The 10,769-nt window shown below is 55.1% G+C and overlaps 3 protein-coding genes across 3 annotated transcripts; 2 read left to right on the forward strand and 1 right to left on the reverse strand.

Annotated features, from left to right (window-relative positions):
• Positions 1-440: 440 nt before the first annotated feature.
• On the reverse strand, positions 441-1,439 carry CH63R_02785 (Pectinesterase; the record flags this gene model as incomplete). Its single annotated transcript, XM_018297760.1, has 2 exons — positions 441-1,274; positions 1,350-1,439. The coding sequence occupies 2 exons, from the start codon at positions 1,437-1,439 to the stop codon at positions 441-443; spliced, it is 924 nt and encodes a 307-aa protein (XP_018162576.1).
• Positions 1,440-5,077: 3,638 nt separating this feature from the next.
• On the forward strand, positions 5,078-5,866 carry CH63R_02786 (uncharacterized protein; the record flags this gene model as incomplete). The annotated part of the gene is made up of 2 exons (XM_018297761.1): positions 5,078-5,413; positions 5,483-5,866. The coding sequence occupies 2 exons, from the start codon at positions 5,078-5,080 to the stop codon at positions 5,864-5,866; spliced, it is 720 nt and encodes a 239-aa protein (XP_018162577.1).
• A 2,939-nt stretch (positions 5,867-8,805) lies between these two features.
• On the forward strand, positions 8,806-10,085 carry CH63R_02787 (Macrophage migration inhibitory factor; the record flags this gene model as incomplete). Its single annotated transcript, XM_018297762.1, has 3 exons — positions 8,806-9,210; positions 9,267-9,662; positions 9,726-10,085. The coding sequence occupies 3 exons, from the start codon at positions 8,806-8,808 to the stop codon at positions 10,083-10,085; spliced, it is 1,161 nt and encodes a 386-aa protein (XP_018162578.1).
• Between the last annotated feature and the right edge of the window lie 684 nt (positions 10,086-10,769).

A 10,769-nucleotide genomic window follows, 5' to 3' on the forward strand; every position in this document is an offset into this window, starting at 1 on the left:
AGGTTCGTTCTATCTTGCTGTATCCACGGCAAGACCTGCCTCGAGATAGGAAATGCCTGTGAGAGCACATTAGGGGGCTGGATTTCTTTTTTTGGTCGCGTACCTCGACACCAACTGACACAACCTAGGGCAACACCACCCGCCGGCTTTTGCTCGGAGCACACCGGAAAGACTGAGGATGGAGCGTCGTCGCGCACGGCTTGGTATGCAAGTACGGTCATGGTATATATTGAACACAAAACTTAGCTTTTGTCTGTTAGTACATGTAGCTTCGTCAAGCCCGTAAAACCCTCGCTGCAGATAACATACAATTTCGACATGGGTTCTTCATTTTCTCCTTTTTTTTTCCCCCTTTCTTCCAAACCTTCAACGCCGATAACAGCCCAAGGGTATCTTTGAAATGCAATCTGGCCGGCCCATCACGTCGTATCGAACAAAGGCTACGCACGCGGAGAGCACCCCCTTCTCAACACGCAAGACGATGCCGCCGTCGTTGCATCACCTTGCAAGGAACAAGGAATAAAACAGTCCGAGATGGACCCCGACGGAAAAGGGGCATGAGTCGTCTGTTCTTGGGTCTCCGGTTGCGCCGTCCCGAGCGCCATAATGCACCAGCGTGGCGGTATCCAGTCTGGGAAGAGGCCGCAGACGGCCCTCATGGCCGCCTCCATTTGCCTCGCCATCCGCTGCTCGAGCATGCCGTGGGGGTTCGCCGGGACCAGGTCGACCTGGTCGTCGTAGACAGGGTTCTCGTCGCGAGGCACGAACACGAGCCGCTCCAGCCTCGGCATGCGCAAGCGGACCTGCTTGAGGACCTCGACGGCCAGGTTCGCGGCGCTCATCGACTGATATGTGCTGTCGACCCAGAAGAGGGAGTCGTTGATGGCGAGATGGCGCACGTCGGCGAGGTCCGAGGGGTCGCAGAGGGCCATGACGGTGAGAAACTGGGCCTCAGAGGCCATATAGCCGTCGCGTGCGCCGAAATAGAGGACGTCGTGGGCCTTGTTGAAGAAGATCTGGCCCGGGTTACGCGTCATGCCGAAGCTGGGGCGATACGATACCAGGGCCTCGCGGCGGGACTCGTGGCAGACGTGGAGGTTGACGGGGACGGCGGTGTACGAGGTGCACCCGCTCGTCGACAGCGGCGGGGACTGGGAGTGGGAGGCGAAGGAGAGGGACTTGGCGCCGCATCTGATGGGGATGACTCGCGGCTGCGGGAGGTTGAGGTCCCAGATCCTGAGGCGTAGCTCTACGGGCAGTCTGGGGAAGAGATGCTGTGATGGCTTCGGTCAACGTGGGACTGGCCGCGTGATGAAGATTATACGGGAGATCGACGGGGCTAGACATACGAAGTGGTCCAGGGGCCTAGGTAGCGTGGCCTGCGCGAGGCGGCCGTCCGTTCGTCCGCCCGGCGCGGGCGTTATCGTGACGGGCGTCATGGTCTGTAAGAAGCTCGGGGAGGCGACGGCGGGGCTGATGGGTTCAAGATGTCGTCGAGTAGAGTGAGTATGATGAGAGTATCCCGGAGCGAACGAGGTATTGCTGGGCCAGTGCGGAACACATGATGACGGAGGTCGGAGGGGGGGCGGTGGCAAGCGTGAGTGGTTATTATATCACCGCGGCGCCGCGACTACCAGTGCCATCCCAGGCAAACGACGACAAAGGATAAAAGGATATGCCTGCCAACCTGAGTCCCGCAAAAGGGCCCCAAGGCAGCCCGAGACATCATTAGACTTCTTTGACAAATACCCAGCCCCGGCTCTCCTCCCATAATAACCAGGTCACCGGATATCCTAAAGGGGGAAAAAAGTTGTCTGCGCAGAAAGTAGTTGGTTGGCATGCAGCATGTCGTGAATCATGACTATTTGGCGGCCACAGGCACACCCACACCCAGTGAGTTACGTCTGTGTCAAAGAAGAAAGTGTGGCGGCCCAGAACCCAAGGCCTCGGGTCGGGGTGACCGGGGGGGGGGGGGGGGGGGTAGGCAAACTCATGCTTCCTGGTCGTAGGATTCCCGACGGACAATTTCCTCCAGGTACCTCAAGTTAGACTTCCTAGAGGCGACAGTATGCTCGGGATAGAACGCTGCCGTGAGCGGGGCGTGTGTCAACCCAAGGGATGGCCAGTAATAATAGTGTGCGACAGAACCGCAAAAGTGTCGACCACGAGCCAAGGCTTCGAGGCCTTCGTACGGACCATCAAGACGCTCCGTATCTGGGCCAATGGCGTTTGAGATATGCGAGGGACCAGGCTGGTTATTGAACCTGGGGGAGAACAGAGCATAGGGAAGCCGTCAAGCCCAGGGCCAGTCTGGAAGTCGAGTCAAGGGGTGCAGAACTACTGTGATGGGCCGGACCGGTCGGGCACATGTGACTGTAGGTTAGGTATTGGCGTGGAGGGTATGGCTACAGCCGGGAGAATTGGCAGAATTGTCCAATCACCAACCATTCTCCGGTTGGTCTCTCAGATATTGAATGAAAAATGAAGGGAATCTGCAAACCCGTCCCGGCCGTAAGGTGGTCCGTCTGTAGATCCTCCATGATGCAAAGACGGGGGATGGGCGCGTGGTTGGTTCCAGCGGGTTGGGCTGGTCCAGGGGTCAGGGGTCGGGGCAGGGGATGTCTCGGTGGCCGCTGCAAGCTACTCTCAGGCTACCGTCTGTGACGGGAGCTCTATGATGAACCATCAAATTCGAGTGGCTCTCTGGCGCCGTATCCCTCGCTTGGCCATGGACAATCTCAGCTGGAATCAAAGTTCGTATTGACCCGAACGACTCTTGGAGTTTATTGCGTCGCATGGCATTCTCGGAGGAACCTTGCTGTTGCTGGTGCTGGTGAGAAAGCTTCGACGCTCCTTTCTCTCCCCTCAAATATTCGTGTGGCTTCGTACAGAAAGACAAGACACATTGGTATCTCGCCCGCCAAGGGAGAACATGGTTTACAGACTGACCGGTGCATCTTGATATGCGCAACCGGAGTCAAACCGGGGCATCTGGGACGCTCGAACCGGAGGCACGGAGTTAACAGCTGTACCGCAGTGAGCTCTCAGGCCATCGCCACTGCAAGTCCTCAAGTGAGAGTAGACGGCCCATTGACCTGTCGGCTATTATTGACTTGACAGCTGAGCTATCAGTCCCACTGTTTATGGCTGCCGAACTCCGAGCACGGATGCATGTCTTTCTGGCTGCCGTCGACAACCGCGAGAACTATTGGTGTTCACTATGCTGAGCATGGCTCGATTGATAGTTCGCAGGCCAGTGGACGTTGAAGGCCAAGCGACTAAACCCTCGCTTACTCTGGTGATCTTCAGTCTTGTATGCCGGATTCGTCGTTCAAAGGTGGAGGATCAAGTCTGGTAGTGTGTTGGAATTGAATGTCCTGGGCAAGCTGGTGTCAGCTTGTCATGTTCGGCGTCCACTAAGCTCTGGACTAGCACTTATTGGCTTGTGGAGTGGTCGGCCCTACCCGACGGACACCAAATGTTTCTTCCGACGAATGCCAAGAACCAGGACGACTCAGAGAATTAACTGGGGATGAGACTGCAAACTGGATACCATTTTGTGAATGGTGGCGGGGCGAAAGGGAAAGTAGTGTTCGGCCTCTACTGGCTGACCGAACGCCTTCGAGTCTGTTTGCTGTCGGTCTTTCCAATCCGACGAGCCCGCCCCTTTGCTGAGGGCTGATGATTTTCCTGAGATTTTTTTTATTTTTTTTTTTGCTAGTCGCAGTCCCCAGGTTTGACCTTCAAAGCCGGCTGCAGGGTGTTGGCAGCCTCTCCTACAAGCCTGTCGCTGCAGCGCAGGTGCTTTGCTTCCCTAACCCTTTGGTTGAGGCGTTCTGACCCCCTGTCATTCAGACGTTCAGGCGCCTCCTAGTGATGTGGAATCATTCATGTCGTTCTAGGAAGGCAAGAGCGTCATTGGCTGTGTGCGTGCTGCATGTCGCAGCCCAGAAATGAGACACAACTTCGTGGGGATGGAGAGAGTTCATGACAGCCCAGCCAACGTCGCAGTGCTCGTGCCCATTACGAACGACCGACCCGCATGTCATGTCTGTCATATCTCGTTTAGTTTCCGTACCCGTGTGCTCGCAACTCCCGTGTCCGTACGTGTCATGCGTGTTTGGTGATCAATGAAAAGCGCTACAACGGCCAGAGAAGGCTGGCTGGGCAGAAAATTGGTGAACGCAGCAGGCGCAGTCGTAATTTTCTGTTGTAGTTTTTTGTGTACCGTTGTCTGGAGTTGGGTTCTAGCTGGCAAACGTCTTGCCAGATGTCGAGGCACATCTCCTCCCTACGTAGGTCGGTAAGTGCCGTGCTTTAAGCCACAAGGTATGTAAGCTGATGCTTCATTCACAGTTGTCGGCGACCCGCTAAGATTTCTTCCCATCTCCACATCCCGCTTGACGTGAGCTTGTTTTTTTGGGTCACCCCCGATGACGGCGACGGCTGGGGATGTTGTCAAAAGGTGTAGTGTATCCTCCCTGACTTGCAGTAGCCCTCCATATGTGTTCAGCCTACGACCGGCAAGTAAAAATCCATGGTCCGGTTTATCCCAGGCGTATCCAGGCCGTCTCATTGGTCACATTGCTGATGTTCCCGCCTCTAAGCGCCGGGGATGACCACCCAGTCGACCAACATCTGCGGGCTCCTAGCCAATCCAAAGCCATCCCCGGCTCTCCAGGAGCCCGATCATCTCTAACCTCAAGGCTCCGACATGTCGCAAGCGCGGCTATCTTGCATCGGCGCGACGCTCGCCATGATAAATTTGGACTGAGGTTTCTGTCCCCGGATGTGAGCACGATTACATGCCGCGTCCAGGCATGGTACTTGGGCGCGTATCGAGTGTGGACTTTAGTATTTGTACGCCTGAGAATCCTCTTCTTTTCGTCAGTTCGTGAGGCAAGATATCAACCCATATTACCGACTCGGTTCCTTTTCTCTTTTTCTGTTAGGCCCCTTTACTCTTACCGGAAACGCTGCTCCGCGCTTGTCGTTCCTTCTTTGCTGTCTTGTAGTTATTAGAATCGACAGTCTTCTTCTTCGTCGTCTTCGTCGTCTTCTCCATCTTTCCGCTGCCATGTCTTCCGAGCTCAAGAACGTCTCCCACACTTCGGACTTTGAAATCGATATCGATGTCGAGGAGGTCCACGTCTCGGCCCAAGCTCGCGTTCTGAAGGCTGTTGATGCAGCGAGGGTTAGCTTGATCGCTCTGGCTCTCGTTGCGAGCATAACGGTCCTCGGCGTCTCGGCAGACGCCCTGGCAGTCTACGATGCCACTCACGTTCCTGCCCACTACTTGTTACCGCTGTGGCCAGATGCCTTCGACCTGCGACCAACAGTAGCACTGGTTGTGGGGAGCTCAATCCTCATCATGGCCAACACAGTCTCTTTGGTATTCAGCCGGGTTCAGTCTGTTAGTCAAAGTCCCACCCAAGAAAGGCTTGATGCTGTGCTCACTTGTACTCAGACTAACATCAAACAGCTGCGCGGACAAACTCTCATTCACAATTCGCTGGCTGTGGCGACTCCGGTAGTAGGATTGATAGTGTCCATCATTGCAGTGTCCTTCTTCTACAGCATCAACGCGTCGATCACGGTCGACACCCTTCAGAGCTGGAGCTGCCGCTGGTCAGAGGTCGCGATGCTGACGCGGCCACATTTCGGCACTCTTTGCAAGCAAAGCAAAGTAGGCCTTTACCTGTCCGTTCTGATCATCCCGATCGAAGTCATCATCCTGGGAGCTGGTGCGTATCAGATGATCCTTGAGAGGAGCGTCAAGAGGACCAGCAGGGTAGCCCGGGAGCGACGCAAGCCTGGGAGCCCAGTACCGTCGTCAGTTCGTGACATCGAAGGAGAACAGCATTGAAGAGAGTGGATAAAGGCTTTGCAAGAGATCGTTCGACGTAAATGTTACCTTGTTGGGCCCTACTGTTCAGGTCGAGCGAATAGAAAGACGCCGGAAACGGACATTGGCACCCTCACTGGACAAGAGGTACGAGGAAACGGATGGGGCCTGACAAACTGGGAGTGCGCTGTACAGATATTCGTGTTTTCAGTTCTAACACCGGCCAATACCATTAAATGGAAATGCCGTTGTCGATCCAAATCCAACACTCACCCCACATTTTGGATACTTCCATCACCAGGCCAGTCGTGGCACTTGTTTAAGGCCGCATCCGGCGTCCCTGTTGGAGACCGACCCAAAGTGAATCGTGCAGCCACCAGGGTATCACCGCTACAGGTCGCCACTCGAGTCCACGCTGACGATTCGCTAGCCCAGGAATTCTCGACCTTGGCTGGTTGCGGGCTTAGAGTTGCGATGACTTGGAGGCTCGAAAGTACTACGATGAATCCAGCTATCTTAACACAAGAAAACCTTGTGCCAGACATGTCAATGCATCGACATGGTAAGTGATGTTGATAACATCTACACATGTTGGGGGACATCGGTGCTTTCCTCCATTCGTGAAGTCGTCAAGTATGGACAGTCAAATCGGGCACCAGGTCCGTACGGTGATCAAACTCCATATCATCTCTTTACTACCTCTCTAGATGGATGGGGGAGCGAAGGACGTAGCGCGTCTCGACCACCTCCCAAAGACCGGGCCCCCTGACAAGTCATCGTGATGTTGCGCCAAGTGCATCTTCTCCAGTCAAATTTCAGTGGGACGCCTCCTCCAAGCCACCGGCGAGGTCAACACTGAGCCTAAGGGCTCGGGGCGCTAATTAGGGAGTGTCGGGCGACAAGGTAAGAGATTGACGGGGCGTGATTGGCCCGAGACCCAACTTGGACGCTTTTGGATGCTTGTGGACGTGCGCTGGAAAAGGGATGAACACCGCTCTGACCTCTCTCCCCCGACTGGCTGCGAATCCCGCCCAGTCTTCCGTAGCGGCCTCCACCCCCTGGTACTCTTCCCGGATCCGTAAGGTACTAACCAACTTGCCTACCTAGCACTCCCACATGGGTGGTTTAGTCCACAGCCAGATAGCTTTACATTTCCCCATCTTCGACCTGCCCGGAAACATGAATCTCATACTCCATTAGTCTCCTTGTGCAGCTGTCTCCGGTGGCTATACAGCAAGCAGCCTTTGCCGTCGTTGACCACCGCCTCTAGTCTTGTGGAGATGGCACAAGCAAACTGATGCACCGCACCGGGGCGGGTTCAAACTGGCAGTCAATGATAGGTAGCTTGCACACACAGCACGCAGGTAATACCGTAATCCACGCGAAACCCAGCAAACATTGCTCTTCTGCCAGCATTGTCCAGATCTGACCTCTAATGCAATGCGGCTAACCGAGCAGCTGGCTGCAGCGTGCCGTGCGGCATACTTCCCTCACTCTTCCCTCTATGGCTCTCTCCTTCTCTTTCTCTCTCGCTACCTACGGGCATCCCAAACATCCCAGGATACCGTAATCCGACTTGGGCTGGCCCGCATTCCAGAGCCACACTCGGGTTCCGGACCCAGGCGTCCGGTCTTTGAGTTGTCCTCGACGATGTCTTCCATCTATGCCAGCTAGACGCTGGCGGGGGCGGGAAGGCCCCAGACCTGCGGAATCCCAGGCAATCTCTTTTGACGCAGACGTGCGGCCTGCCGTGGCAATACAAGGTTGCAGCGGAAACGTGACAAAGTAGAGGCGAGGTCGAGGCAAGGTAGGAATGATGGCAAGGTAGGAGGGATGATTGCGGGTTTCCCATGGGAGCAATCAACCGATGGCCCTGGCAACAGGGACACACATACACAGAGTCTAGGCCTGACGCAGGCAAAGTAACACGGCCATGCCTCGAGGTGTTGCTTGGTCAATCAAAGTAAGGAGTTGTCGCTGTATGGTTGGGCTCCCATAGTTCGTTCACCTGGCAAGATGAGTGACGGCATGCCCCTGATTCGCATCTGCGCCATGCAAGGTGAGGCAAGCTGCCCAGAGGTAATTGCAAGTCGGGGTGATGTGAGGCAAAGAGGAAGAGGGTTCGGGGCAACAGCGACAGCGACAGCTTCGTTCAGCCCAGTCCGTCCCAGTCCGTCCCAGTCCGTTCCAGTCCGTTCCAGCCCGCTTCTCTCTCCGTCTTTCCTCCTTCCGTTCGTTCAGATCGACTTGTCTTGCGTTGAAACCGGGCTCGTTAAGCGGGAAGAAAGACGCAGTGTGTGCATTTGGCCTTGGCTCTTTCCGTTTTCAAACATACTCTCGCGTTTTGGGCTGGCTAGCCGCCTCTGCATCGATCCCGTCCCGGCGATCCATGTCCTCGTAGTTCCATGAGCCGTCCTTGTTTGATATAATAGCCTCCCCAAGTCACCACTGCAGACAGCCGCATCCTTCTGCCTCTTTTCGTTTGCCAGCCCCCCCCCCCCCCAGCTCCAGTCCATTCCCGTCTCTTTGCCACATCTTGGGGGATCAGCCAGTCTGCTTCTTAGTAGCTGTATCTTCGCACCGAACTTTACGCCTCCTCCATCCTTCTGCTGTCTGTTTCTTGTCGAATCCTGGCCGGCCCGAGTACGAGAAACTCCGTGCGTCGAAGCGCACGACCTATCTACACCTCTCCAGTATTGACAGCTGAACACATTACGCCAAGTCCAAGGGGACTCTAGTCGACAAGACTACGCCAACTTGCCAGCATCCATCGACCATTGCGGTTGGTGTCCCTCTCAATACGTGGCAAGCTAGGAGGGTTCTGGGCGAAGGCCGAGACTAATCTGGTCGCTATTAGTAGACGCCGTTTCCAAACAGTCACGTCTGATACATCAGCCGGTTTCTAGCACCGTCAAAAATCGACTTTATCCCAGCTTCGGCCCTTGAATATTGTCGCAGAAATGGCTGATCCCGTCTCTCCGCCTTCTTCTCCCCCGCGGGATTCCAACACCACCCCCAGCACCACCAACAACGAGAAGACCACGACCCATACGCCAGTCACTCCCGAAAACAAACGTCTCTCGCAAATCGGTGGACTCTCCTTTGCCGAACGGAAGATGAGCCGTCGTCCCTCCACCGCCCCCACCCCCATCGTTGAGGGAGATGGTGGCTTGACAAGAGACGTGCATCACTCTCTTCCTGGTGACGCCCGCAACAACAGAAAATCCAGGACGCAGGCGGATATGGCGAAGCGCAGGAGCTCCTACTATGAGGAGGCGTTCCAGGGAGACAGGGAGGCCAACGTGGTCAAGGACCGTATCTACGGTGAGGCTATCGTAATGGCTGAGCTGCGCACCAACGTAATTGTATGTTTACATCGCATCCAGGCGTCAGGCTGTGGCCGTGACTGATTCCCGCGCAGATCAACGATGAGTTCAGCTTCATCACGGACTTTTCCTACCAGCTGTCGATCAGATATCAGCGACCGGTGCATTCGATCGTGGTCAACCTCCAGCACGGAGCCTGCATGCTTTTTGGCGGTACTTTTGAGCCGGCCTACACACTGTCGGTTCACGCGCTTCCCGTCGAGGTGGGCGTGACCAAGAACAAGAGGAACACGGCCTTGATCCAGAAGCACCTCCAAGAAAGTCTCGGCGTCGCCCCCGTCCGCGGATTCGTCAAGTTCGTCGAGGTGCCCGCTGAGAACATGGCAGTCAACGGCAAGACCACTGCTTCCCACATTTCAGAGATGACTGGCGAAGAAGATGAGACTATTGCTGAACGCCGTGCTCGTAACCGCAAGAGTATCAGTGCCAAGGTATGATATCCCCCACGAATGAGGATCAACGGCAGAAGGCAAGTCGTGCTGACAACTTCGCAGTCCATCTCGGCTCTTCGTCACGGATCCATTGTCGGACCCCGAAAGGGGTCGGTCTTTGATTTCCGGAGAGAGTCCGTCGCAGCTCCACGAAAGGAATCAGTCATGGCCCCTCCCCAGGAGCTTACTCCTCCCCACAGCGCGACGGATGCGCCTCCTATTCCTCCTATCCCCGAAGCTCACGTCGTCAACAACACTGGCCCCGCCTCCGCCGAGAAGGAAGCACCCATCAAGGAAGTTGAGAAGGCTCCCACCAACAACCAGCTGGCCCCTCCCAAGAAGGCAAAACGCAAGAGCAGCTTTGTCTCGTCGCTGTTTTCGCGCTCTCCCAAGAGCGCACCTATGTCTACTGTGGCATCGTAGAGGGCACTTTTGCATCTTCCCTTTCTTTCTTTTGTATTGCGCTTACTACTTGGGGTTGAAGCAGTGGTCAAATTGAACCTTCTCAGAAGCTATCACACTGCATCAATAAAGGGGAGATGGAGTTTTGCATAAAACAGCCCTCCAGGCAGGCAGCCTGAAGTCATAAGTATCGGGAAGCTATTTCTTTGTTGTCGTACGTCAACTGTTTAATACTCGAGGTATAAGAAGACGGATCTGTGGACTTGTCAATCAACCTCGTTAATGCCATAGTCTGGCATTTTATAATCATACCGTCACTGTCATCTTTGCTTTCCACGTCAGTAGTGCGGACTGCCTTCAAACTTGTTGGCCTAATTGGTGATGGGTTTGATTAAATGCAAACAAAGCCGGTGAAGTTTGTCGAATTTGCCTACGTGACTAAGTTGTGTTGAGAATGTGACCTTCGGCGAGGTACTTACGGTACCTACCTAGGTAATCAGGGAGGCACAGAGTGGTAAGACAGGGAGGGGAGTGGGTTGATTTACCTCGCTTAATTGAATGGGGCTTTCCCCAGCTCGTGCTCACTTCTTATCTTATCGCCGCTGCATCGTCATCCTTCCCCGTGCCCAATTGCTTTACTTGTCGCCTGCCTCGCCGCTGCACAGCTCCGATCCGCAATACGGCCTTCTCCGTAAACACTGTGAT

This window comes from Colletotrichum higginsianum, chromosome 2 (assembly GCF_001672515.1).
Source record: "Colletotrichum higginsianum IMI 349063 chromosome 2, whole genome shotgun sequence".
NCBI lineage: Eukaryota > Fungi > Ascomycota > Sordariomycetes > Glomerellales > Glomerellaceae > Colletotrichum > Colletotrichum higginsianum.